This window comes from Pogona vitticeps, chromosome 3, assembly GCF_051106095.1.
Source record: "Pogona vitticeps strain Pit_001003342236 chromosome 3, PviZW2.1, whole genome shotgun sequence".
NCBI lineage: Eukaryota > Metazoa > Chordata > Lepidosauria > Squamata > Agamidae > Pogona > Pogona vitticeps.
The window spans coordinates 93,483,234-93,510,644 of record NC_135785.1 but is presented as its reverse complement, the minus strand read 5'-3'; the positions used below and the strand labels follow the sequence as shown (position 1 = coordinate 93,510,644).

The window sequence follows — 27,411 nt, the reverse complement described above, 5'->3', positions numbered from 1 at the left end:
ATAGTCATAGACAAAACAGGGGTACATTCTGGACATGTCTTTTGCCCACCCTTTCTCTCTCCTCATTTTTAGTCCACTGCCCATTATATGAGTACATCCTTCTTTTAGCCACTCCCTCCCTTTTCTCCTCTCTTCCTCACTTTCTGGGAAGGACCTTTCTCTAAATCTTATCTGTTTAAGAATGGGAATGATAGATCCCCCCCCCCCCCGCTATACAGTACAGCATTGATGGGGGACCTTTGGCTCAGAAATACCTGTCACCATATCTAATGGTGATTCTGGATGGTGTTGTCCAAAACACTGGGACGGCCAAAGGTTCCTTAACCTCCTGCCCAAGACTCTGTGTGTGGCTTTAGACAACTAAATTGGCAACTTCTTGTTTTTGCACAGAGGTTGGATTAGAAACATTGTGGGTTAAATCTAAGTGCTAGTCCAAACTGGTGTATATCAATTGAATGAGTATGTCAACACTTATTTAAGTTCAGTTGATTTAATAGGCCTTCATTAGTTCTATCCAGTGCAGTATAGTGACAGACTAGAACCTAGGAGACCTGTGTTCAAATCCTGACTCAGCCATAGAAATTCACTGGGGAGGTGGTGGCAATGGCAAAACCACTCCTTAAATGTCTCACTTGTCTAAAAAGCCCTCTTAGGGTCACCTTAAGCCAATTCCTACTTGAAAGCACATAGCACAGATGCAAGTAGTTGGGACCAACAGTTGGATTTAGTCCTCTGTCACCTTCTTGGATACCCGGTGTGCTGTTGTGGACAGAGTGACAGGCTGGAATTCAGAAGACCTGGGTTGAATTCTTGCTTGATCATGGAAACTCACTCAGGAAGTGTGTGGCACTGGTAAAACCTTTCCTTAATTCTCTCACTTACCTTGAAAGCCCTATTAGAGTCACTATAAGTTGTTTCAAACTTGATGACACATGGAACACACATATTGCTTTGAATCCCTGACTAATTAAAATGTTTAGGAACATTACCTGTCCCAGCCTAGCTTTTCATAGCAAACATTTCATGATCCCAAATGCAACGCAACATGCATCAAATGCTTTTGGAAGTTGGCTTCTCCCCTTTGTCTCCTGATTGGTGTACTAATAAAGCCTAATTTGTCTTAAGAGAAATTCAGCATAGCAATACAGTTTCTGTCAAGTTCATCTTATAATGTACAGTGCAGGGGTTGTCTCACTTTTTAATGCAATAATTACTTGGACTTTTGTTGTAGGATGGACAGACATGAACCCTGCAGGATCAACATTTTCCCCCACCCCTCACCCCATAGCTTTTAAGATTCACTATTAGGGACCTGATGCAAAAGACAAATACTTCAGACCTTAAGAGATGAAATACTGATTCTACATCTTGTTTTTGCTTTGTAATAGTTTCTCTTGCTTTTGTTTCATCATTCAGTCATCTGGGAGGTAGCAGGCCTGTGTATTTCTGGTGCCATATACAGGGTTATTTGTTTAATTTATATCCCACCCATTTAGACCGAAGTCTACTCTGGGTGGCTAACAACAAGATCATAAAATGATTTCATAGAAACAATAACAGTATAAGATAGCAACAACAACATAATATAATTCAAGATGGCAAATAAATTAAATAATAACAGAAGAGAAGGCATACCTAAAGTGCCAGGTCTTAAGTTTGCTCTTAAAAACATCCAGTGAAGTAACCAGACAAATTTCTAGGGGTAGATTGTTCCAGAGACAAGGGGCCACTGCCGAGAAGGCCCGGTTTCTTGTGCTTTCTCTCTGGGCCTCCCTCGTTGTTAGGCCCCTCAGCCACCCCTCCTGGCTAGAATGAGTGATACGGGTAAATCTAAGTGTGAGAAGGCATTCCATCAGATATTGAAGTCCTAAACCATTTAGGGCTTTATATGTCATCATTAATACTTTCAAATCAATATGGAATCAAATGGGCAGCCAATGCAGGGCAGCCAGAGTGGGGGAGATATGTTGATATTTTCTCACCCCAGTGAGAAGTCTTGCTGCCACATTCTGCACCATTTGAAATTTCTGCATCAATCTCAAAGGCAGCCCCATGCAGAGTGCATTACAGTAGCCTAATCTCAAGACTACAAGTGCATGGATGCAGCTGGGCAATCCACCTAAGTCGGAAGTAGCTGGTGCAGACCACTGACACTACCTGTGTTTCCATGGTAGGTGCTGGGTCTAGATGGCCCCCTAAGCTGTGAACCTCAGTCTTTGTGGTGAGAGTCACCCCCCCCAAAGTGAGGGAGTTTCCCAAACCACCAATGGCGGGGCCACCCACTCTCAGGACCCCCATCTTGTCTGGGTTCAACCTCAGTCCATTCATCTGCAGCCATTGAAATACAGCCTCCAGGCAGCGCTGAGGAGACGAAATGGCATCCACTGTTGTAGGAAAAAGGAGATGTAGAGCTGGGTGTCATCAGCATACTTGATGACATGAAGCCCCATATCCCCTGATGACCTGACCCAATGGCCTCATATAGATATTAAACAGCACTGGGGAAATAATCGAGCCCTGCAGAACTCCACAACTGAGACTCCACGGGGCCGATACATTATCCCCAAGCTGTACTCTCTGAGGACAGACCTCCAAGAAGCATCGGAGCCAGGCAAGTGCCAGACCACCAGGTTAAGACAAAGGTATATTTCTTCCTTTTATAATGTGGTCCCTTTAGGGATGCACAGCTATCTGAAGATACCATGTGCCAAACTTCAGGCATGCAAACAATAACAACAACAACCCAATACCGTAATAAAACAAAAGCAGTCTACTTTCCAAGTGTGGATTGAGGCAAACTTGTGTTAGAACAGCCAGACAGATCTTCAATCTGAAGAGTGCCCTGTTTTTACTGCGAAGCCCTTGCATATAGCACTGAAAGCTTTTCTGGCTTGGAGAGATAAGACTGTAAGGCAAGATGGGCAACTTTGTCAAATCTGGGGCCAATTTTGGCCCCCATTGGGACCTTTCAAGGACCACACCAACTTAAAAAAATGCCCAACCTCTCCCAAAATAAAACTGGAAGCAGATAAAAGTTCATTTCCTATTTTGCAGCATGGCTATATGGAAGGGTTAAATGGTACAGAGAGCCCTTCTGTGACCTATCTGAAAGGTAAACCATCATTCCAGGGGATCTGTGGAGGACCTGTGGTTCATTTTCCCCCTTTCCTTCATTTTCCCAGGGTCCTTTCAGAGGGTTGAGGGCTACAGGATGGGACTTGGAGGGCTGTACACTGTCCCAGGGTCACTCTTCACCCAAATTTATTGCAAGAGAAGAAAGTAGACATTTGGGCTGCAAACATTAAAAATGAAAGCATTCTGAGCTCAGGACCTGATTTTGAGAGCCAGAAATGAAAAGGCCCATAATATTTACACAGAAAAACCCACACCTGTTTAGGTGTCACCCCCATCATCTGCACCTCAAATGAGGAGCTTATGGTCTGAGCAGAGGAGTGTCTTATCCCTAGATTTTGGGATGGGTGCCCCTCCTTCCTTGTTCTAATCACCAGCCACCCATCATTTCAAAAGTCTAATTTTGAAGTGTGGAAGCAATTTTGTTACTGGAACTGGTACATATGTAGGAGTTAAAAAATCTTTCCTACAGACCATGGAAAGTTCCAGGAAATGAAATGTATTGGCTTTTAAACTGTCAACAGAAATTCTTATTGTTTCTACTGTTACAAACCAACATGGCTACCCTAACAGAAATCTTTGCTGATCTGCTTAAAATCATCCAGAGATCTACTAGTCGATTCCCATATAACATCTGCCCAGTCCCTCTTGTTGCAAGTCAGTGATCTTGTGTGCTTCCCTCCTATTTAGGGTCACAGAAGGATGTGTGTTAGAGTCGATGAAGACTATGTATTTTTGAAGCTGACAGAGCCAGGTTGGCAGGAGCGCAAGATCTAAGTGCAAAAAGAAATTGGTATCCGTTGGAAACCAGAATTCCCATTGAAAACAAGAACGCACTTTCCCCCTCCCTGGAGCGCTCAACACAAACAAGCAGCAAAAAATGTCGATTTAGACCCGAATGTGAGGCAGACGGCTCAGCGTCTGACCTTGTGACTCTGGTAATGATTTAACAAGACATTTGTTAACCTGGTGCATGTTTGTGTGTCTGTGTGTGAGGTTGCAGGGGAGCTCCAGCCAACCTCTCCATCAGGAGTTGGGAGGAGGAAGGGAGAAAAGCAGAAGGACCACTCTTCCGCTTGTGCTGGTCGGCTCTGTCCTGCTCAGTGTCCCCCACCTGGCCTCTCCTCAGCCATCTGCTGCGGCGGGCTGACTTCTATTGATCAAATGCCACTCAATAGCTCATCTTCCCCCAGCTAGACCAGGCAAAGCCAAGGTTTCAACCTCATTGTCCATTCATAATTCTGCAAGGGCTGCTGCCTTGAAATTTATTACTATTCCTTTTTTTTTTTAAAGAAGAAAACATTTTTCAGGCGCTCCCTTTCTTTCTCTCCATTTTAATGCATTGGCATTTCATCATTTGGCACAATGACTTTCTCTTTTCTCTGTTTGGCCATTCTAAGTCTCACCCATTTGTCTCTGGAGGAACAATTGCTGCTCTTTCCGCTCCCTCCGCCACACTGCCATGATGTCTTTTAACTCATTGCCTACCTATCCCATCTCACCAGCCAGTGCTTTCGCTTTTGGAAAGCAGTAAATGCTTCAGAAAAACAAAGGCCACTTTACCTTTTAAAAACAAGAGTATCTGACAATAATGTGTACATGCACATATATGTATACATGTGCAAATGTGCACACATACAAACATATATATGCTTGGGTGCAGCACGATAGGACTGTTGCTCATCCATCTGTATGAAAACTGGGTTCACTCAATAAATGTTTTTTTTTGTGCTTTAGGAGTATTATTTTGTAAAAATTTGCTGGACCCTTCCTTAATTTTTTTTAAACTACTTATTGGAAGCTGCAGGTAGAGATCACTGTACAATCTGGAATTTATTTGACCCCTTTCCATCCCAAACTCAGCAGTGGTGGAGGTTCCATGAACAGTGGTGTTTTTTTTGGGGGGGGGAATCTGGAATTAGATAAGGACAAATGGTATGGAAGCCAAGTCTAGGGATCATGTCCTTCTGAGCATCAATGCAGTTTTGGTAAAAGGATTATTGTCCTTAATGGGGAGTCCTCTTCTTAGCTTCCTTCAGAAAGTTGCCCTCTTAGCTTCAAGTAGAAGAAATCAACTGAAACACTGGGACTTACACAAATATTGACTTACCACTTAGCATCTAACTGAATAGGTCTACTCCTACTAAGACTATTTATCCACAATCATCTACAATCTGGTTCCATATGTTTAGGCTGCCTATGACAAAATGGCTGAAGTGATGGGGCACCCACTCCGACTTGGTTAGTATCAGTTTGGAAGAGTCGACTCAAAAAATGACACATCTTTTTAAACACATAAGAGCAGTGGGTGTAGTCTGAAGAATATGGTTTAGGAAGAGGTAGCCACGTTAGTCTGCACCAGCATATCAGGAAAACAAAAGACAAATAAAATTTTAAGAAGACAAAAATGTCGTGGCACCTTAAAGACTACCGTATTTTAATGTGAGCTTTCATGGACAAGCCCACTTCCTGTCTGAGGAACTAACATTAAAAATCAGCAGTTAGTCTTTAAGGTGCCATAATGTTTTTGTCTCCCCCCCCCCTTTTTCTTTTGTTGTAATGTAAGTAGCTAAGTGCCCTTGTGAGGTACTCAGACTAAAGCTTTAAAAACAAACTTCCTCTTTTTTAAAAAAATGAGTTTTTGTGCTGAGAAAGTAAAACAAATCACAACTTATGGATGAACTGTTCAGCCCGTCCAAGAAAGGGGAAGGAATAAGAAGTGACGATGTCAGTGAGCAAGCCGAAGGAGGCTGTATGGTGGTGCTCAGAGAGAAAAAAGGTGAATGATCTGGCAGAAGTCAGACAGTAGGTGAGGAGGGTTGGGTGGTGTGGAGTGGAGTGAGAGGGAGGGAGGGAGGGAGAGAGGGAGCTGTTCTTCTTGACACAGGAGAAACAGGAATCTTTATCATTAAGATGTGGACATGGGAGTGCAGAAGATGTTTTGAACTCAGCCAAACTATATTTGTTCCACCAAGCCCTCTTCTGAAATCACCTAGAAATCAGGAGCTAAAATGTGAAAGAATGTTCATGTGAAACTTGCTGTTAATTGACTTTTTGGCCTACTTTGATACCTGAATTCATTGTCCTATTTTGGTGACATAAAGACTGCCATCAGCCCCATGTTCTTGTTCTGCAAGCCCACTGTAAAGGTCTGAAATTTCAACCAAAATAACTGGCGGCTCTGCAGGGTAGGGTGAGGAGGCAAATCTAGAAGCACAGGAAACAGCGAGACCACGTTTACTCCAGCAATGATGGTCTCTTGAAAGAGCACTGATTTCAAGGGTTCAAAACTTGTTATAGTCTCAGATAATAAAGATTCAAAACATTTATTTATGCACTGGAGGAAAATGCCTTTATAAGAACCAACAAAAGTTTGAAAAGAATGTGCAAACCTTTATTTTAATAAACAGTTCTGATGAATATGACTACCCTTGCTTTAATATCATCTTTATTTATATGTTTTCTTATTATCCTAACCTATTGTGTTTTATTCTAATCTGAAGGTGTGACTAGATAGCCACATTGCCGCGGGCTGGACTAGGCTAAACAGGGTTGCTTTGAGGTACAGTATACCATTGGGGGTGATCCTTGTATCCACAAGCAAAGATGGTGTGGTTTGAGGGCAGGAAGCCACATGACACATCTAGCAACCCTTTTTAGCCCATTTCTCCTTTTAAATGGTCAGAAGGGGGGGGGGAATGAGAACAAAACTATCTAGTAATATCCAAAGTCCACGGCATGAGGCAACTATCTCACTCTAACTAATCATAGAAGGCCTGATCCATACTAGCTATTGGACGTTTTTGGTCTGCAGCTCCCAGGATCACCAGCCAAGATGACCACAGAATACACTGGCTGGGTCTCCTGGGAGTTGTTGGGCAAACAAGTAAGTTTTCTAAGCTCTAGGCTCTACATGGCCAGTGTCAGCAAGAGCAGCAGTCACGGTTTTTGCCTGGCTGATGTGTCAGACATGTCTATAGAGTGTAGTGACTAATTGGAAGTGAAAGGGAAGCAGGAGAGTCCCAGGAAGCAGCCCATTACATGAACTAACTTGGCCATCTCATTTCTAACCTTTTAACCTTAGAGATGCTGTTTGGGAATCAAAGTTCATTCAGTGGAGAGGGGAGGGGAGAAGAGGGATCCTTTCTCTTTCCCTTCCCCCGCCTTCATTTTCTTTTATGCTTCCTTCACCGCCATCCTTCATGCAGAAACCCTTGTTCTGTCTTCCTAGAAAAGGAGAGTTCAATTAGCTCAGTCAGTCGTTAGGAGAAGAAAAGGGCACAATGTGTGGGCCTCATTTGGTCCCACAGTGGCTTTGAAGATCCGATTTGCTCAGCCTGGGCAGAACCAAACAGATGCTAATTCACCTGCAGTGTGTTGCAGAGCGGGTTGGGTCAATATTCTTCTCCCAGGGCAATGGATGGTTGATCAGGTTTCTCCGAAGGGACACAGCAACTAAAAAGGAAAATGGGGGTGTGAGAGTGTGCTGAAATGTCATTCCGTTCTCCTGCCTTTATTTTTCCCCTCAGACTTTTTGCTCTCTCTTTCTAGCTTTCTTTTTCATCCCACTGAATGATGACACAGACAGACTTTTCTTTTTATCTTGCTTTTGTCAACAAGAGAGGAAAGAGATGGCAACCAAAGGAATACGGCAATTCCAGAAGTTCAAGGCGCAGAATAACATTTGAGTTTAGGCTCCTGCCAGGTTTCTTGTTCCTTCACACTTTCCCTCCCGTTTTCTATGGTGGAAGTGCTGGTTTGGCCTGCATTTCACACAATGCAGATAAGTCAATGTTTGCCAAAAGTATTACGCTGTAGACAAGGAGATACAACCGTTCCTGGTTAGTTCCAGTTCCTTCTGGAGACAGGTGAGGAATGGCATCACTGAATCCTGCTCCAGATTAAAAGACCAACAGACTGACAGACACCTCAGTGCTCACAGAAAACTAAATGCCAGGAGAAATAGCTCACTTTATCTGATATGTTGTTTTTTGTATGCACAAGGATCTCTTTCTTTACAAAAAAAAAGCATTCTATCAGGCTGCTTTTTTAGCCAATAGTCTGAAGTGTTACAGTGCAAGAACAGTCCTACTGCTTCATTGCCTGTTCAGATGAACTAGGTTTCCTTTGCACCCTCAGGCACATTTCCCCCCCTTTTGCCTCATGTTAGGAGATCGGAGCGAGGAGCCTATTGTAAAGTAGAAATATAATAAGTATCTCTTTAACATAACAAATAAACACATAAACTCTACCCAGGCATTGGACACTCCCTCAAACCTTTCTATGCATCTTTTAAAAAAAACTTTGTGTAAAATACACGATTATACCTTGAAATAAATTAACAAATTAACATCCACAGTATCAGATAATTGTCAGATTAGGAATTTGAATAAGATATATTTTAAGAAAAATTAAATTTATATCAGCCAATCTAACATACCAATTCTTGCCCCACAGATTTTCATACTTTTTAACCCAACAGCTGGTGGTAGTGGGAACTGAAAATTTTAAAAAGTAGTATTAGAGCAATTGGTAGAATTTAGCCCAAATACAACCAAATTATTTTAATATGTGAAGTGGAAAATCTCTTAAGCGTTTCTCTCTACTCCAGCAATAAAAATGTAGTAATAACAAAGTGAATAACTAACACCTTGCTGTCTTTTCATGATACCCAAAGTCTATTGTTTGAGTTGCTGCTTCACCTCACCTAATGGAAATAAGGCCCACTCCTTTTGGTGAAACTAGGCTGTTAACTTCACTGCCTTTGCCCCTTCTAGACCCGTACTCTTCCCCAGGCCCTTTGCTCTTAGGTTACATTTTATCTCCCTGTCAGTACACTTCAAGTCTTGTGTTTCTTTTCCCCACTCCCCACCCAAGTCTTCAGTGTCCTCGTTCCCTTCCTTAGCCTGGAAGTCCCTCTCAAGCTGCTGCATCCTCTTGAAATGCTGCTTTCTCCTCCATTATCTCAGCTGGGTTGGATACGGGGTTGATGCCTGTGGTGTAGGGCTAGGTACTGATGGAGTGGACCCAGTCCGCCCCATGGTAGGTTCAATGTCAGTTTGGTCTAACACTTCTCTGGCCCAACCACATTGATTCTACCAAGTGCTAGGATTAGTGGAAAGGCACTCCCTGGAGAGGCAGTATATCCGTAAGAGGAGAAGACTGCCAGGTGCCAGGGAACCTCCTGCTGCTCTGAGACACCAGCCCAAATAAGTCCCCGCTTCTCTTCATTTTCACTCTTCTTCCTCTCAGTTGCTGCACCGTCCTCTTTTACACAGCTTCTTTCTTCCTTTTCTGAATGCCCTCCCTCTTTTTCAGCCTTCAAGCACTCCAGGGTTCCATGCAACCTCTGAAGGAGAGTCCTCATAGAGGCCTTACCTGTCTTGGGTAATGTCTGGTTGAAAGATCTTGCATGCTGGCAACTGAAGGGCCATGGAAGGTGTCAAAGTCAACCCTTGCCATGGGTTAATGGCCTCCCAATCACATTTAACTAAATCTGTTTTGAGTTTCAGACTGTATGCATCTTCCTCTTTTGTTAGCCAAGGGTAGGGCTAACAAAAGGTCCTTTCTGTATCACCACCTTGCTCAGAGTAGGAAAGGAAGTTGAAAACACTTTCTTCAGTGGAGAGAAAATGAGAGCATTTAATAACCTTGTTCAAAGTGGGTGGAGGGCTATAATTTTTTACATGTACCAACTTTTCTAATCAGAAAAACTGATGTACTAATTTGGGCAAATCAACTCATTCTGAGCAACGGAATGCCCAGGTTTATGGGCTTCAAAATACGTCAGCCACTGGGATGGGGAGAACTTTGTTTTATGTTTTTAAGAGATCCAGCCTCATTTACACAACCGCGAATAATATATGAATCAGAATGTTTGACACAAAAACTGTGTATCAAAAAAATGGGGAGGGCATATATTAGGGAAAGTTGTGAATAACAATTCATGTTAGGGAAAGGCTCATACAAAAATGAATGAAAATGTGTATGCTAGGTAAAATTCAGTGCAGAAATAAAGGCACATTTTCATCCTTTTGGCAGATGAATGGAAGAAGTGGATGGAATATGTTTATGGTTGAACACATATAGAAGTGACACAAATCAGAAACAAATCTGTCACTTTAAGAGAAGGAAGCTCAGCCTCTCTGAGAGACAGAACATGGGGACTGGAAGGAACAGGATCTCGACATTTCATTCTAAGATATATGCCTGTGGTTTGTTCATTAAAATTATACAAAACTTTAAAATATTGAAGGAAGTATATGGACCACATAAACAACTGCAACTCTTGGATCATTTCTTCTTGTCCTCACTTGTCCATGAGAGATCTCTTGTTTTAAAGTGGGAGGCATACTTCCTAGCTGCTAGAGTCTAGTACTTGACTCTGTATAGGACATGACATGAAGAAACTGAGCAGTGGCTGATTAGTAAGAGGAAAGAAAATTATGCCAATGTCTTACAGAAATGTCCCTACATTTTAAATCTTCCTGTTCTTGGTAACATATAGTTCCAAAGAAACTGTACTGTTTGCAATCAGAGATAATTAACTAAAATAAATTGGAATTGTTCAACAGACAAAGACATTTTCCAAGGGTGACAATCATGGAATGATGTAATCAGTGAGCCTGCATTTCCTCCCCCCCCCGCCCCCACGGTAACCCATTACTTAGTGAAGATACTAGAAGTTTAAAATGGAGAATTCTTAAATGCCTCATAAAGAATTGACAACTGAAGCTGCTGGTGTGGCATTCTGTACTTTAGGGCCAATTTAGACGCCCACAGAGAGACCCTTATTAGACACCACAATTCTTTAAGTGTGAAATGTCAGCATAATCCCATGAGTTTATCTGATCTCCTACATTTTGGGAATTAGCTTTCCTTTCTTAAAGAATGGTTTTAGGAATTAAAACACCAACCTAATTGCACTCTGATTGCTAAATCAAGAGACATGAAGGGTGATGTATGGCTGAAGCACTCACGTTTTCTAATGTTCTGCTAAGTACAGTATAAGCATCTTATTGGAACCTTAGATTTTTTTCCAGTAGTTGTAAGGATATGATCCAAATACTTGCATCACGAGATTGAAAACAAATTTCAGCTCAGGCATTTATGTATCTGGTGGACATTTGGAGGAACAGTGTGCCATAGTGTGAAGGATTGTTTAAAGAAATTAAACGGGAGAGTGAGCCGTCCCCTCCTGCTACTCAGGCGGAAGAGGTCAACAGAGAAGCAAGTTCATTACTTACAGGAATTCATAATATGACTTTGGGGACAATCCAAACCACTGAAAGAGGAGAGAGAAAAGAGAGGGAAACTGATCAACCAATAACAGACAGTCTTCTGGTAATGGAAGAGTGGGAGGAGAAGATGAGAATAGAGAGGAGCTGGGGATCTTTGGCGAGTCTAGCAGTGGGAGGATGATAAAAAGAAGTCCGAAGGTGGAAGAGATTATAGAGGAAGCAAGACTGAACAAAAGACTGATCTGAAACAGGAGTTTAAACCTTATGTCTTTGAAGTCCCAAAGAATGATGATCACGAGTTCAGAACGGACGGGTAGTCACTCTTAGGACCAATGCCTACTGGATTAGAACTACAACTGGGGGAATTAGATCCATTAGAATGGATGGTATAAATGTACCCATGGGGGAAGGGTCCTTGGACGATGGTGCGTTCGAACCAGTTCCCACTGGAGTGAACCTACAGGAGGGGGATTGGACCAGACACCTTTGTTATGGGACCATATGCATGGTTTGGAGTACCCCTATGCGCAAAAAGAAAGACCAGGAGAGGTTTGGGATGGTGCCTCGTTAAAAGGAAATCTGATGGCTAATGATTCAGATGTTCTGTTGAACAATTTGCTGACGTTTAACAGTCCTGTTGGACCCACTGAAATTGTAGTTCATCCCTCCCCTCCTCACAATACAAACAGATTGGTTAAAGAAAATCCGTTTGTTGTAATTCTTCGTAAAAAGGGAAAGGAATGAACTGCCAGCATTACAAGTCAAACCTAATCATACATAGTTTTAGAAAAGTGGTGATAAATTGGAAGTATTTCACTATAGTTGTGCCTTCAAATTGTACAGTGTTCATTTGAGGAAACAGGGTGACCAACTGGAAGTCCGTAATCTCCTGACACAATGTGATGTGGCCCTTCCAAATTTTAGTGGAGATTTAGTCAAAACATAAAACAAAACACTGTTTCCAGTATACGGAAACTGTCAATTCACAAATCCGTTCTTTTACATCATAAAATTGCCCAACTTTTCAGTGGATTTCAGTAGTGCAATTTGAAATGGTCAATATATATTATTGAAGTTTTTGTTGTTTTTTGGAACCTGATTTAATTTTTATGAATAATATATCATATTTATTCACTGAATTGTGATTTTTTTTAAAAAAATTATTTACAGTTTTAAAGAGAATTGCCCTTTGTCTTGGTATGTTGGTGGTAATTGTTTTGGGCTTCCTTTGTTGACTGAAAAGTAGGGCATAGTGTGGAATGAAATAGAATAAACTTGGGAGAAATCCTGGTTTTAGAAACTTTTCAGATATTTTATTGGAGATAATATTTTATTGGAAACATTCACAAGACTGGCTTGGTGACTCCAGAACACTCTATGGTTTCACTGCATACAAAAAACTTTTTGAAGTATCAGGAGTGGTGCAGCTCCATAATCTTTCACTACTGGTTATGTTGGCCAGGCTTGAAGCTGATAAACTAAAAGATTTTTCACATCATGTCATCTTGGTATCCTGCAACAGGATCCAAACTATGGTTTTGAATGTACAGTAGTCCTGTTGAAGATATGATCCGTTACCTATCATTTTACTCACTACAGTCTAGTCTTTAGGTGAGATTTTTATTTTCTCTTGAAAAATGCAGCTAAAATACAAAAAGATATTGTAATATTATTTTAGTAATTAAATGGTTTTCTGTTACTTAAAGAAATTCTGTGTTTGCTACAACTGCTAGAAATGTGTTTTTTTTGTCACATTCTATGACTGTTTCCCATTGATTTAATTTGCTTGTTGCAAATCATTATGTCAGATTTTTATGGATGAACTAAGTATCATTTTTCTATGGCTAGAATCCTATTGTTGGTCCAGATATATAAAGGAAACAGTGAAGTCTTGTTGTCAGACTGCCGATTACAGTATTAATGAGTTATTGGATGTGTTCCTGGGTGGAGATCTGATCACAGAATCAGCATGTGCCCAGCAACACAACCAGCACCTCATCAATGAAAAGCAATTTGCTTTCAGATCCCACATGATATGCCTTACTCAAGCATAATTCAGTCATAGGATTCTGGCCAATATATATCAAATTGAACTTGCTCTTTCAGGTGTAGATGTGCAAAGGCATTTAGTCCAAGGCAATAAAGGCCTGTTTCTTGGGTCTGTTCCAGTTCCGTAACACCTGGAGCACATGTTTCCCATTCTTGATAAAGCATAACAAATAAATAGATACAAGCTTATATTGATAATAAATGGTTTCTGCTTTTTTCCTCTCTCTCCAATATCTGGGTTCAAAAGAAAAAAACCCCACAAAAATATGCATTTCTTCACTTTAGAATATTAACTATAACCCACATTAAGCCTTAAAAATAGAGGGTGCCATACAGCAGAAGCTCTTCAAGCTTAAGGTCTCACTGAGCAGCTTAAGTTAGTTGCGACTGATTACAACGGGACTAAAGCCCAATGAGCAGAGCCAAATTTAAGCCATTATTTTGTAGATGCCCAAATGAAGACATAAATGCTGCTCACTTCTGCCCATTATTGACATACTATATTTTTCTTCTGCCTTCTATATGATTTTATAAAACACTGTCTATATTATTATTACAACTATCTGTGCCTTTTCATTTGTCTTAGGGAGTGAATGTCCCTGACAGAAAACTATGGTAGTCTTTAGGAATGACTGTTCCGTGCAATGCCATCAGGGCCGGACTGGCCATCTGGCAGTTCTGGCAAATGCCAGAAGGGCCGATGGTCAGAAGGGCCGGTTCCTGCCTCAGCGCAGGGCCAGGCTGAGCCCCCCTCCCCAAAAGAGAGCGAGCGAGCGAGAGAGCGAAAGGGAGCCTTCCCTCCCTGCCCCCTTGCCTTGCCTTGCCTTGCCTCCTCCTCTTCCTCCTCCTTCCTCCTCCTCCCACCCCCTCCAGCTGGGGCGTCCCCCCCAACCTCCCCGCCCAGCCCAAGAGTGCACCCGCGCCCGAGGGGGGGCAACGCTGAGGCCCGGCTCCTAGCGTGGCGGCGAAGGTGGGCTCTGGGCAGCGGAGGCGGCGGCCATGGGGACGCGGACACTCCACCTCCCACCCGCGCCCGCGGAGCCGGCAGTGGTGGCGGCGCACTTTGTTCGAGGCTAGCGCGGGCAGCCGAGATGCTGCGGCTTCCCAGCCCTGCCTGCCCGCCGGCTGCTCTCGGGCCGCGGCTGGTGCTGGTGGCCGGCCGGAGGGTCTCGCCGGCGCATCCCCCGCCCCGCTCGCTTGCTCGCTTCCTCGCCCTTGCGCGCCGGGGCCGGGGAGGGCCGGAGGGCGGAGCGGGAGCGGCGGCAGGAGAAGGAGGAGGAGGAGGCAGCTTCGCCTCGGATCCTCCCCCACCGCCCAGCCGCCCCAGCCCGGCCAGTCCCGCTGCCCGGGCGCCCAGGTGGCCGAGAGCGCACGGTGCCCGGGCGCGTCGCCTTCGCCGGGTGCCCTTGGCCTCTCCAAAGGGAAGCGCGCCGCTGGGGGACGGGAGAGGGAGCGGGCTCCTTGGCCAGCCTTCCCCGGGCAGGCGGGCGAGGAGGGAAAGCCGGGGGGGCCCCCGGAGAGGGGAGGAGGAGGAGGAAGGGGCGAGGACGGGGAAAAGAGCGCAGGGGGGGGACTGGAAGAGGTGAGGAGGGCCGATCGGAAACTGGAAGCCGAGAAAGCCTCTCCTCCTGGGCAGGGGTGGCCACGCTGCCTCCCAGGAAAGCCCCTCTGACGAGGCTGGGCTGAAGTTTCGTCAGCAAGCCCAGCCTCGACCAGAGGGATCCTGACCCAGTCCCGGGAAGATCAACTTTCCTGGCCAGTTTTTTTTTTAAGTGAAAATTTCCTCATCAGAGCTGGGCTACGCTGTCTTTGTTTCACCGTCCCCTGAGAATGTCACAACCCCGCTTTAGATACGAGTTGCCTTCTTATCCTGCTCCTTAGGATGCGCTGCGGCAGAAAAGATACACTCCTCTTGCACAGGGAGGTTCTGTTTATTCGTTTCGTTCATATCCTCGGCTCCCTCCCAAGTTTTATCCTCCTCCCTACAGCCCTGTGAGGTAGGCCAGGCTGATGGCGAGAGCACCTTGCTCAAAATCCCCCCGGTGCATTTCAGGGCCAATCCTGGCCCAAAGCCAGGTGGGCCTGTGTCCCCACAGCCGGTGGGCCTGTGTGCTCTAAATGCCAGGGCCGATTTTTGGTCCCAGTCCGGCCCTGAATGCCATTCAGTGTCTGTGCAGTTTTATGTGAACAGGTGCTGAGATTCTGGTGAAGAACTGATGTTTGAGATGTAGTTATAATCACTTTACTTATATAGGTCTTCAGTGGCCTAGAGATCCTTCATACTGTGGGTCCAGTTTGTCTTTCCAATATTGTGAGGGAATTTTCTGTCAGGATCTTTTTCAAAAGCATGACCCTCGGCATCCGTCTGGCTTTAATCCAATGCTGTGGTAGCAGGAGCGGTCCCCCAGTAGACTGTCTTCCTTTCTGCCGGAACGCTGCCCACATTGTATCTGTCCAATAAACTATAGTTGCTGAGACCCCTCCCAGACTTCAGTTTGGAAAGCAGTTCCCTGCATTCTCTCTCTCTCTCTCCAAGCTGAATGGCGTATTAGGGAGCCCCTTTGTGATGTAATTGGATTTCTCCCCTTGTTAGTTTGCAATGAAAATGTCATCTAGATCCAGGGAGGCGCCCATTCATCTCGAATTAAATTCAGTCATCTCTTCGGTGAGCTGTGAAACTATTCACCCCAGTCACAAGCAGCTGCGACCGACCGGAGGTGGTGTTGACAATACTGCCAAGCTGTTTTCCAAGCAAAGCCCCTTCATTCCTGTCAAGTTGCTTCACTCATTTTGGAGCCTTCTAATCCCAAGAAATTAATACAGTACCTGCTCCATGGTCAAGATGGAAGTCTCATCCTGACTGCCGCATTCCACTGCCCCGTAGATTTTGCTTGTACAGTAGTCTAGTGGATCTTAGAGACTAACCCTATTCAGGTGTGAAGCCTGAAAACACATTGTGTTCAAAGGGTGCTAGGGAGGGGTGCGTGAGTGGGAGTGCCACACACCCCCACAGCCCCACTCCACCTGGAAGTCATGGAGACCTTCCTATGTCCATTGCAGATGTCTCCATAGGTGCTGTAAATGCAGTCAGCGGGACTCGCTTGCCGGTTTTCTCTAGTTAGCAGCCCTTCTTTATCAGCTCATCCCTAGGTCACCATCATCCTTTCAGCCTTACACACTTTTGGGATTAATGCCTGAACAGCGTTTCACAAAGCAGGGAGTCTTGGGTCAAATCTCATTGCTTCAATGAACTCACCCAATGACCTTAAGTGAGGGATTTCTCAGACTCAGTCCCTCCCATTTTAAACATGGGGGCAAAGATTCTGACCTGTCTTATAGGGTGATGATAAGGTTTGCAACACAATAATATAAGTGAGTAAGACATCTTGAACAGCTTAATGCATTTTATAGCTGCTCAATACAATATACCATATGCCTGCCCAGAATTGACTGATCCAGTTTTGCAGTAAGTGCTGCTTTAATTTATGATTGGGAGAGAACAATGTGAGGCCCTCTCTATATTACTGGATTACAACTTCCATCATCACTAGCAATCATCCCTAAAAAAGAAACAGGAGACAAACCAGTGGTCAGGGATGAAGGGAGTTGCAACCCAACAACATCTTTTAAAAGCCACACAATATCCACCCCTGCTTTATGTTGCTGGTTTTTCATTTTTGGTCTTTCAGATGTTCTGGGTGTCAACTCCCAGAAGTGACCAGCTAGCGTCACCAAAGGTTACAGATTTAGGGAGCTGAAGTTTGAACATAAAGGTGGAGAACCACTCATTTATGGAATCTCAACAACGTATCACTCCCATGATGAAAATCATGGGGCTGGATCTTATCTTGGTCATACTTAGCACAATCCCTATGAAATCAGTGACTTGCTTAAGTCCTGTTGATTTCAAAAATCTACTCTAAGTGATACTAAACCTAGTTCTAAACCATAATCTCAAGAGATTACCGTGCAAGTCACTCTGAGCAAGATCAGGGACAAGCAGGCAAGCAGACTGAGAGCGATGTACCTGCAAACACTTCCATCTCCCTGACTAGAAGAGAAGTAAGTAAGCCATCAAAACTGTATTGCTCTAATGAGGTAGGGATCTTGGTTCCTGGAGACACATTCTGAACCATGGGGCTGAGACCAAAGGGACTGGTGCTTTCATGGAAATACAATAGAAAGTGTTTCTATTTGGTTTTGTGTTGCATCCCAAGCATTCTCGAGGCAATTAAAACATTGCTTTAAATGTTCACAAAGAACAGAGAACTAAACAGAATATTCAATTAAATCAATCAACACATTTATATTACCCCTGCACCAGCTTAAACCTGATCATTAAAATCTGAACTAGATTCTGCATGTGTGACTAAAGTCACTCCGAAACCCATTCTGCATCCTCGTTAACAGAAAAGGTGCTGTTCCAGATTGCGACGATCCACAAATACTTGCACAGATTTTAAACATGTAATGAAGTATCTATTAGGCTCTCTTTTTATTTTTCTGATCTGAATTATTCATTTTGTGTTACATTACAACTTGGATCCAAAGGTTTTTGCAAGTGCAAGGAGTGTGTGTGGGGTTGTGGGTGTGATTTTTCATGGATTCACAATCTCTTGCAACCTAGGCCATAGCAGACAGGAGAAAATATGTGGGGAAAAAATCACTTCTACATGAGTAGAAGCACCTTCACCTTGGACAAAGTTGGGGTCCAACCTTTGGACACTTATGAGCCATAAAGTTTCCTCACCTTTAGGAGCCGATTGTTTTGGAGGGCACAAGCATCTACACTGGAAAGAAAGTCCCGTATTATGAGAGTAATGGAAGTTAGGCTTCTAGTCTTCATCTTCATCTCCTGTTTGTCACGACTCCTTCTACTATTACTCAGAAGAGTTTTCCCTAACAGAAAATTGCATCAGAAAGTTTTAAAAAGCAGAGGACAAGCCATGCTGAATAAAATCCAAAGCTTCTTCAGTGCAACAATCTGTTCCTACAGTGGTCAACCAGTTGCCAATGGGAGGCCAACAAGCAGGCCTAGAGAGCAGTGGCACCGTCTGCCTCATACTCCTCAGCAACCACTATGCAAAGACTATGCAACCACCCTGGTGCAGGAGAGAGTATATATGTAGCATCACTAGTAGGCATTGATCATCCATGACTTTGCCCAATCCCTTTCTTAAAGCCATGCAACTTGGTGCCTGCTGGTATATTTTGTGATAGCAAGTTTCAGAGTTGTGTGAAGAAGTGCTTCCTTTATTACTCCTGAATCTACATCCCCTTTATGTCAGTTTCAGCGGACAACCCTGGGTTCCGGTAATGGGGGCAGGGGCGGGAGGAGGAAGCATCTCTAACTGCAGCTGGCTGGATAGCGAAGTGAAAGTTTGGGAGTTCATCTCCCAACTATGTCTCCTGGAAGAGGAGCCATCCTGTGTAGACTTGGGCAAATTGCACCGTCCCAGGACATTCCCCCAGAAGAAGGGAATGGTAAATCACTTCTGAGCACAAGATACCTAGAATACTCTGGAAAGTATATCCAGACAACAAAATGTCTTGGGTTATCACTGAATGGGAAGGCCTGAAGAGGAAACTCTGCTAAGGCAGCAGAATTTGTTTATAATCCTCCCCGGGAATCGGGGCTCACAGTTGTTCAATTTAATGTACAAAGACTTCCCCTTCAGTCCTTGCTTGCAACATGTCAAGGTGGGGATGGGCTATCAGACTTCTATTTAGAAAGCATCATTATCTTGCTGAATTAGGCCAAACAGCTGCTATTAATAACACAGCAGGGGCAGATTTTTTAAAAAGCCGGTTATCTTAATTTACTGTACCTCAATCGTGGAAATAACCAATAACTAAGTAAAACTTTATCACCGTACACAGTGCTGAGAGAACATGCTCTCTCTGGTGACTCAATGTAATGTATAACAGCTAAAAAGCTATACACATTTAAAATCACAGTAAATTAGTATATTAATATTAAAATACATTTAAACATATCACAATATTAAAAACATCACTACTTTAAAAGAAATGGAAAACATGTCAAAAAAAGAGAATGTGCTGCATATTCCCAACAATTGCATTCATGGACTCAAAAGAAACTAGTCAGAGGTTGTTCTCAGAGACCAAAGCAGTCTTTTTTTCTTTAGCTTTGGTCAATTTTAGAGGCTAGGGGAAAGGGTGACCTCAAGTGCTCAACAGGGTCCCTTTAACAATTGCTTGTTTCCCTCTATGGTCGTGGGGGAAAGGGGGATTAATGTTTAAGCCTGCTTTCTCTACTTTTCATTTTTTCCCCTCTCTGTTAAGAAAAGAAAGCACCCATCTGTTAAAAGGATTAATTCTGTCCTTCCAACTTACAATGTTGTCCTACAGCATGTTTTTGTCAAAACCTATTTTGAATCGTGTTTTAGTTCCTCCTGAAGATATTGTTTGCTTGGTTATTTAATAAATATCCAAGTGGCAGAGAGCTCCACTGCTGCTCACTTGTGAAGGGAAAGGAAGTTTTTCTTTTCTTTTTAATTAAATTGTTTAGGGGTAGGAACCAGAAGTTCAGATTTTTTTTCCCCTCTGGACAATTGAGTTATGAAATAAGAAACAAGACATCTGAGTACAGTACAAGAAAATAGGGATGAGAGGAAATGGTTCTGTAGTGGAGTTGGGAAACACACTGCTTTTAAAAAAATGGATTACAACTCCCAGTATACCCAACCAACATGGCTCATGGCTAGGGATAATGAGACTTGTAGCTTCACAGCTCATAGAGTTTCTCAGTGGTAGCAGGATGTTGTTGTTGTTTAAAGTGAATAAAACAGGAGACAAACCAGTGGTCAGGGATGAAGGGAGTTGCAACCCAACAGCATCTTAAAAGGCCACACAATATCCACTCCTGCTTTATGTCGTTGGTTTTCCATTCTTGGTCTTTCAGATGTTCTGGGTGTCAACTCCCAGAAGTGACCAGCTAGCGTCACCAAAGGTTACAGATTTAGGGAGCTGAAGTTTGAACATAAAGGTCAAGAACCACTCAATTTATGGAATCTCAGCAACATATCACTCCCATGATGAAAATCATGGGGCTGGATCTTATCTTGGTCATACTTAGCACAATCCCTATGAAATCAGTGACTTGCTTAAGTCCTGTTGATTTCAAAAATCTACTCTAAGTGATACTAAACCTAGTTCCAAACCATAATCTCAAGAGATTACCCTGCAAGTCACTCTGAGCCAGATCAGGGACAAGCAGGCAAGCAGACTGAGAGCGATGTACCTGCAAACACTTCCATCTCCCTGACTAGAAGAGAAGTAAGCCATCAAAACTGTATTGCTCTAATGAGGTAGGGATCTTGGTTCCTGGAGACACATTCTGAACCATGGGGCTGAGACCAAAGGGACTGGTGCTTTCATGGAAATACAATAGAAAGTTGTTGTTGTTTAAAGTGAATAAAACTGAATTACACGTCTCTCTGTTATTCTGAGGTTTTTTGCTCCGAACAAAGAGTCAACATAAGAATAGTTCTCAAACACAGTGCAGGTTGCCAGTTCTTAAACTGAACCTGTCCCTTCCTACTTTTACAGCAGTATTGTTTGAGGCAATGGGTAGAAGACATCCCACTTGTTCTTGATTTCAAGGAATGGTGCTGTTGAGGAATAATCCATAAAGACTAAGTGGCCCTATGCTCAACTTCATGCTGTTAAAAGTTTTCCTCTATTGATTCCTGGACCTCAGATCCTTCCTAAAAGGCATAGAAACCAGCCAGATGTGGGATTCCCCACGTTTCAACAACCTGGTGCCCCATAGCATGTGTTGTTGCTTTTGTGGGTGGGTGGGTAGAAAAAAAAAGAGGCTGGCAAAACAACCAAGTAAAATGACCAGGGCCACCACAGGCCGGCTCTCCTGCAAAGGAGGCACAGTGGGAATCGAACTCGCCACTTCTCTCACGGAGTCATCCCGCAGGCTGCCTCTCCCTATTGATAGGCGCGTGGAGATTTCCTCTCCTCTCCCAGGGCTGTTCCCAAACCTGCCCGCTCCTCCCCCGAGCGCCGGGCAAGCTGAAGTTCAACGTGGCGCCTGAAGAGGGAGCTGCGCACGTCCCACAAACGCTCTAGCCAGCAGGATCACTCGCTTGGCCTCTCCCCCGCCAGCCCCGCGCCTACCCTCGTTATCGGTGTGCCATGCGTCACTTCCGGAAATGACACTCGCCGGAAGCTGCCAAGCTGTAGTTTTTAGAACGGCAGTCGGAGGAAGAAAGAACCTCGACGTCAGCAGAAGAGATCTCAGGGGTAAAGAAGGAGGTGAGAGGATTTCTCCCCCCCCCCGCAGAGAATTTCTCCCTCCTTGGCCTTTGTGGTGCTTTTCGACATTAGGAGCCAAGCTTAAAATTAGGTCAACCAGATCGCTTCAAAAGGGAGCACCGGGCGAGCAAGTGATCCGGTGGGAGAACCGCAGGCAGGATTTATTACTTGATTTAAACCAGAGGCAGCTGGAAGAGTGGGCGATTCCTCTTAAGCGAGGTCAGCCCGGGGATATAAAGGGAGCTGATCACACAGCCTCGACCATGTGCAGAGTGCACTTTCTCTCTTGTTCTGCCCCAGCCAGCTCTTCCTGCTCAAGTTCCCAGGTTTCTAGGCTACACGTCGTGCCATTCCCGGGGTCAAGGGCTGTGCATCCTGTATTGCACCCGCTCTTCGCCTCCCTGGAGCCTCAACTCCCAAGCAGTATAAATGTGGTGGCGCGGAATACTTTTAAAACAGGGTGTCGTGCATGCTCAGAAGGCTGCCCCTTTCATTGCATCACGGCTCTTACTTTGTAAGGCAGAGGTGGGCAGCCGGCCTGGGACTGCAGCTCCCCATTGCACGTTGCCAGGAGAGCCGGTGGTAATCAACGGTTGGGAGTTACAATCCAGCAACAACTGGAGGGTCACACGATCCCCATTTATGCTTCAAGGAAGGTCACACTGTTGAAAACAGAAAGAGCTAAGACCAGGAGAGAGCAGTTTTATCTTAAAGGCAGTTTATATCCTCTAGGTGGGATGTGAGCTGGGAGTTTTGTTCTTGTTTGATTGCATAATAATTTGCATTTTGAGAAGCTACCTGGTGATTATTAGAGGAACTGGATATGCATTTCACTTCTGCACTAAGAGATATTCCCAAGTGTCTTTTTGGTGTCTCTCTCCCCCCCCCCCCCCCCCCAATCTAGGATTGGTCTGAGATAATTTTCTGGCTAGGGTGAAGGATGCAGTGGTACAGTGCACTCTCCTCTCATTCCACCTGTAGAAATCAAGGAAGTGATGGTAAGGTTGGCCATGCCGGTAGGATAGTGCCTGACACCAAACTAGATTACGAGGTGCCGGTCAGGACAGGCTGCCTCGTGACCAGAGCTTTGTCATCCCAGCGACTTGTTGCAGGCCTCCCTGGAGCACCTGCTGCTTGAGGCATCGGCCTCTGTGTAACTTAAGGGTCGAGCAAGCCTTGCCCATCTTCCTTATGGTGGGACACTGTATGATGCAAGGACGGCCTCTGTAGTAACACATACCTTCTTTTCCTAGTTACAGATTTCATGTTTAAGTTGTGAGAAATCCCGGATCAGGAGGGGTTGTCTTGAGTAAAATGCTGCTTGTTGTAGCACATACTGTATATACATTATCTTTTTTTTAAAAAAAGAGTGCATCTTTGATATTTTTATGCAATCGTAATGAATTTTTAAAAAATCATGATTAACATTTAACCGTTCAACGATAGTTATCAGCTGCATGACTTTTAAACTAGTAATACTGAAGTTTATTTTCATGATAGCTTTTTACCTATGGTATATATGGAGCCACGAGTCTGCATTCTGTCTAGTTGTCTTGCTAAAGGAGAGTGGGGCACATTTACAAAAATGTCACTTGGCTGTCAAAGGATTGTGCCAAAAGAACACGGGCTTTCAGTAGCTCATCTGACAGCGGTGTGGTTGTTTTTGTAGATTTTATCTTTTTAATTTGAATAACCAGTCATTAGAAGAATGGCAATACAGTAGTTCTTGTATCAGTATAACAAAGTATCAGTGCTATAATCTGTATATGTTAAATGCCTATACAGGCTCAGTCCCATTGAGTGCCGTAGGGCTTACCTGCATGTAAGTGTTTATGAGACTGAAGCTTAATAATCTTTGTAGAACAAAGAAGTGGTAGCAAATTCTTGTAGTATTTTTGTACTTTTTTAATGTCATGTTTCTCTTAAATCTGGGACCCAAGGCACCTTATGAACTGACTGAAACAATTTAAAAACAATAAAAAATTAAAATGTAATAAAATCACAAACATTGAAATAAAATTGAATTCATTGTGTTACTAAAATGCAGTTAAAATGAAAAAATGGGAAATAGAATTAGGAAAAAACTGTTACAATGAGGAGCAAGGGAGTGGAAATCTGCATTGTATCGTGCCCCACAAATATATTCCTGGCCAGTGTTGACATCTGAGCACCCAAGCTCAGAGGTGAATCCAGGAGCCCACCCGAGCTATGAGCCTAATTTTTCAGGAGTGTAACCTCATCCAGTGCATATTGAATCTCAGATCCACCTATTGGTGGAGCAGGAGCACCTCTGTCTTACTTGGGTTAAGTTTCAACTTGTTCATCCTCATTCATTCCATTATTGACTCCAAGTACTGATTTAAAACCAAAACAACTTCCTCTGAAGCTTAGATGAAAAGAAGAGATGTCATCAGCATATTGGTGGCACCAAACACCTATTATCAGATACAGTGTTCTAGTTAACAGGCCGTCTCAGTGATATGCACTTCTAACATTAAGAACTTACGCCTGAGTTCTCTTGTCTCCCTTTCCCTTTTCATCTTGTGTTCTCAGTTTTGGAATACATTTTTAAAGTACATGATTCACATTGTAAAGCCCTGTCCTGACTACCAAGACTATACCTAATTGGAGTGTTGCATTGTGACTGACACCTATAGTTCTCAAATACAATGTGTAAAGCACCTTCCCCTACGCCTGGACTGTTTTGTGATTTTTCTGAAGTGATCAAAAAAGTTCTTTCTTTTTGGTTCTTGGTAACAGGTCATAAGATACCAATTGTTGTGTAGTGGATAGAGTGATGGTCTGGGTTCAGATCCCTGCTCAGTCATGGGAAACTGACTAGGGGGTATGGAACTGGTAGAACCACTCTTTAAATAGCTTACTTACCTTGAAAGCCCTATTAGGGTCACTATAAGTTCTGCACTAGCCATTGTAATTATGGAACAAGAGAGTCATCCGTTCTGGAGCAACACAGAATAAAAGTGTCATCTATGGAGGTTGACCTATGCCAGCTTGCCCTGCCTGGACCTTTTCCCCAGAGCCCAGCTGACCTTGTTAAACCTTTTCTTCTGTACATTACAGGTGTAGTCAGGCAAACACTCTAGAGCTCTAAGGATGGTGCGGATTTTGGCAAACGGTGACATTGTACAAGATGATGATCCTCGAGTGAGACAGAACACCCAGAACAGGAACAGGGAAAATGCTGCTCAGCCGGTGAGAGAAGGTGGATCTGTTGTGTTTTGCAGTTGTTTAGAATAATGTGAGAAACTTGAAAGAATTTACTATTTCTAAATTGCCTGATGATGATGGAAATATGAAAAGGCTTTCAGTTGTTTAATGTGGTTTACAGGGTGTGTATAAATGCCATTTGAGGTACAGTTCCACAAATTCACTTCTTTCTCTCTGGGCTTCCTCCACAGGGTTTTTTCAACACAATGACTAATGCAGGCCCTGCCCCACAACAACATCACCACCAGCAGCAACACCAGGGGGCAAGACCAGGGGAACGCTCACCGTTCTCAGACATCAATCAACAATTGGTGAACATGGGATTCCCTACCTGGAACCTTGGCAACCAGGTGGTGGAGCCAGTGATGTCCATCTTGTTGCTGTTCCTCCTCATGATGGTGGGCGTGCGTGGCCTACTCTTGGTGGGACTCATCTATGTTGTTTCCCACTTAAGCCAGCGATGACAAGGACTTCTGTACAGGCGATGACTGCTGCCTGGTGGAGAGAGCCAGAATTTCTCATCGGATGTGTGTTAGAGAGAGAGAGAGAAATATGGGTCCACATGCCCACAGTGTGTATGTGTGTCTGCTTATTCATGTACGTTCCTTACTGAGAATTTTTTTTGTGAATTGAATTCATAGACAACAGAAACAAACAGTGTGGATTGTGAATTCATAAGGACATAATTTTCTTCCATTTCAGTTTCCCTCTGCTGAAGCTTGAGAACAGGCTGTCTTTATCTGTGGCACTGTATCAGGAGTGTTAGGTTCATTCTGCCGTGTTGCTCAGGGTGCGCTAGATGTGGCAGGTGGTTGGATGAAGCTTTGATTTCTTTGCTTTGAGAGTTGCAAGTACATTAGGCACATCTTCTTGAAAGGTAAACAGAAACATAAAGGGGAATGTATTTCAACCTAGGCTATATAAAAAAAAGCAGTATTATGATTTGGCAGCTCTTGGTAGTGGTCTGGGAAGTTGCCCGCATACTAGTTGAGTTGGCAAAGGAATGCTTGAAAGGAGGGCAGGGGTGATAGTTTGGAAATCTCTGCTCAGATCTCTTTTGAAAAGGGCAGGTATTTGAAAATTAATTTGACAACCCAGCTCTCTAAATCAAATCTGTCACAGAACCATATTCTTATCTCCAGACGGAGGATGTCTAGCTCTAGATGTTATAACTACACTGAGCCAGTTCTTACTTCCAGCCCAACCCGCTCTGCCCTGGGAGTACCAACCCAGGTGGCTGCTGAGCTTGTATCTAACTGGTGTTTGGAAGGAAAACAATTTTGAGGATGGCCGCCTCCATGTGGGAGTTGATGTTTGTCCTGTCCTCACGTGAGTGGCTGCAGTTCTTGCAAACAGTGTCTCTGTGTGAGTGTGATTCCATGGTGTTTCCTTGGGTGCTCTGATAGGGGCTACTTTAAGCATGAACCATCCTGTTCCCTCACATACTTTGTATGTGGTGGTCTGTATGTAGCAGCGGGGGAGCCTTCTTCAGTGAAGATATAAAATGGGCTTCACTTCTATTACAAAATCATGAACAGTATGACTGTAATTTTCTTTATCTCTGTGTAACTCAGTGAAAGCGGTGTTCCACATTCGGCAAAGGCTGCCTCCGAAAAGAATAGAATTCAAAGAAGGGATTTTTTTTCTAACTGCCTCCCCAACTCTGTTTACAAACTGTTTCTTACTATCTGTGTTCTTTCTCTTTCCAAACAGTTTGTAGCCTATTTTCCTTCTTTCTTTCTTTGATCTTGTGGGTAATAATGAACATTGCATACTAAGCAGAGCTACCTGTGTATTTTATTTCACATTTTAGCCTTTGAATATAGGACAACCTGCAGCATGATTGAAAACCAAAAGAAAAAAATAAACCTGTTGACATATGACACAGAGGATGGCTGGACCGTTAACGTGTGTGTAGGCATAGAAATTGCCCCCAAAAAGAAAAGGCCACAACAAGAAAAGGCCACAACTTTGCCTCTTGAAAGCTGATGTAAACAGGAAGACCTCATCTTGTTTTTCGAAAAGGTTTTGGCCAGTAGTCTCCAGGATGGGAATGACAGTGAAAAAGAGACACATCTGAGTAGGCAGGGGTGTGAAATAATATCCCCCCTCATATACTCTCATAAGAAATATCAGTGGCAACTTAATTTAGATAGTTTCACAAACTCCTCCAGAGTCCCACTACCCACTGGTTACTTTGGGAAACGACTGATCCCAATTGAAAGTGTATCCCATGTAGGGAGGAAAACAGGTGGGCTGGGGGAGAATGAGGGCTTTGAAAGAGGATCTGCAGTTGGAATTTGGCTCCTGAGGTTTGCTTGTCTGCTGTGCTCATGGCAAAAGGCTTGCAGGCAGGCTTCAAGTGCATGGATGTGATTTAAATCAGGGGTCTCCAACCCCCGGTCCATGGCCCGGTGCTGGTCTGAGGGCTTTGCAGGACCAGGCTATGGAGACAGATCTCCTGCCCCCCTCC

The 27,411-nt window shown here is 43.8% G+C and overlaps 1 protein-coding gene and 1 long non-coding RNA gene across 2 annotated transcripts; one reads left to right on the top strand and one right to left on the bottom strand.

Annotated features, from left to right (window-relative positions):
* Window positions 1–1,398: 1,398 nt before the first annotated feature.
* LOC144588306 (uncharacterized) lies at window positions 1,399–14,015 on the bottom strand. Its single transcript, XR_013543808.1, has 2 exons — window positions 7,500–14,015; window positions 1,399–7,359 (listed from the first exon to the last, which is right to left on the bottom strand). It is a non-coding gene; the product is annotated as an uncharacterized LOC144588306 (long non-coding RNA).
* A 7,576-nt stretch (window positions 14,016–21,591) lies between these two features.
* FAM241B (family with sequence similarity 241 member B) lies at window positions 21,592–26,721 on the top strand. Its single transcript, XM_020808004.3, has 3 exons — window positions 21,592–21,710; window positions 24,792–24,923; window positions 25,130–26,721. The coding sequence occupies exons 2-3, from the start codon at window positions 24,825–24,827 to the stop codon at window positions 25,400–25,402; spliced, it is 372 nt and encodes a 123-aa protein (XP_020663663.3). The 5' UTR covers window positions 21,592–21,710; window positions 24,792–24,824; the 3' UTR covers window positions 25,403–26,721.
* The last annotated feature ends 690 nt before the right edge of the window (window positions 26,722–27,411 follow it).

What these genes read in the sequence shown, in the direction of transcription:
- FAM241B (XM_020808004.3), top strand. Translation starts at nt 24,825, where the DNA reads ATGGTGCGGATTTTGGCAAACGGTGACATTGTACAAGATGATGATCCT. An exon ending in GGGAAAATGCTGCTCAGCCG is followed by an intron (nt 24,924 to 25,129) that starts GTGAGAGAAGGT and finishes CTTCCTCCACAG; the next exon opens with GGTTTTTTCAACACAATGAC.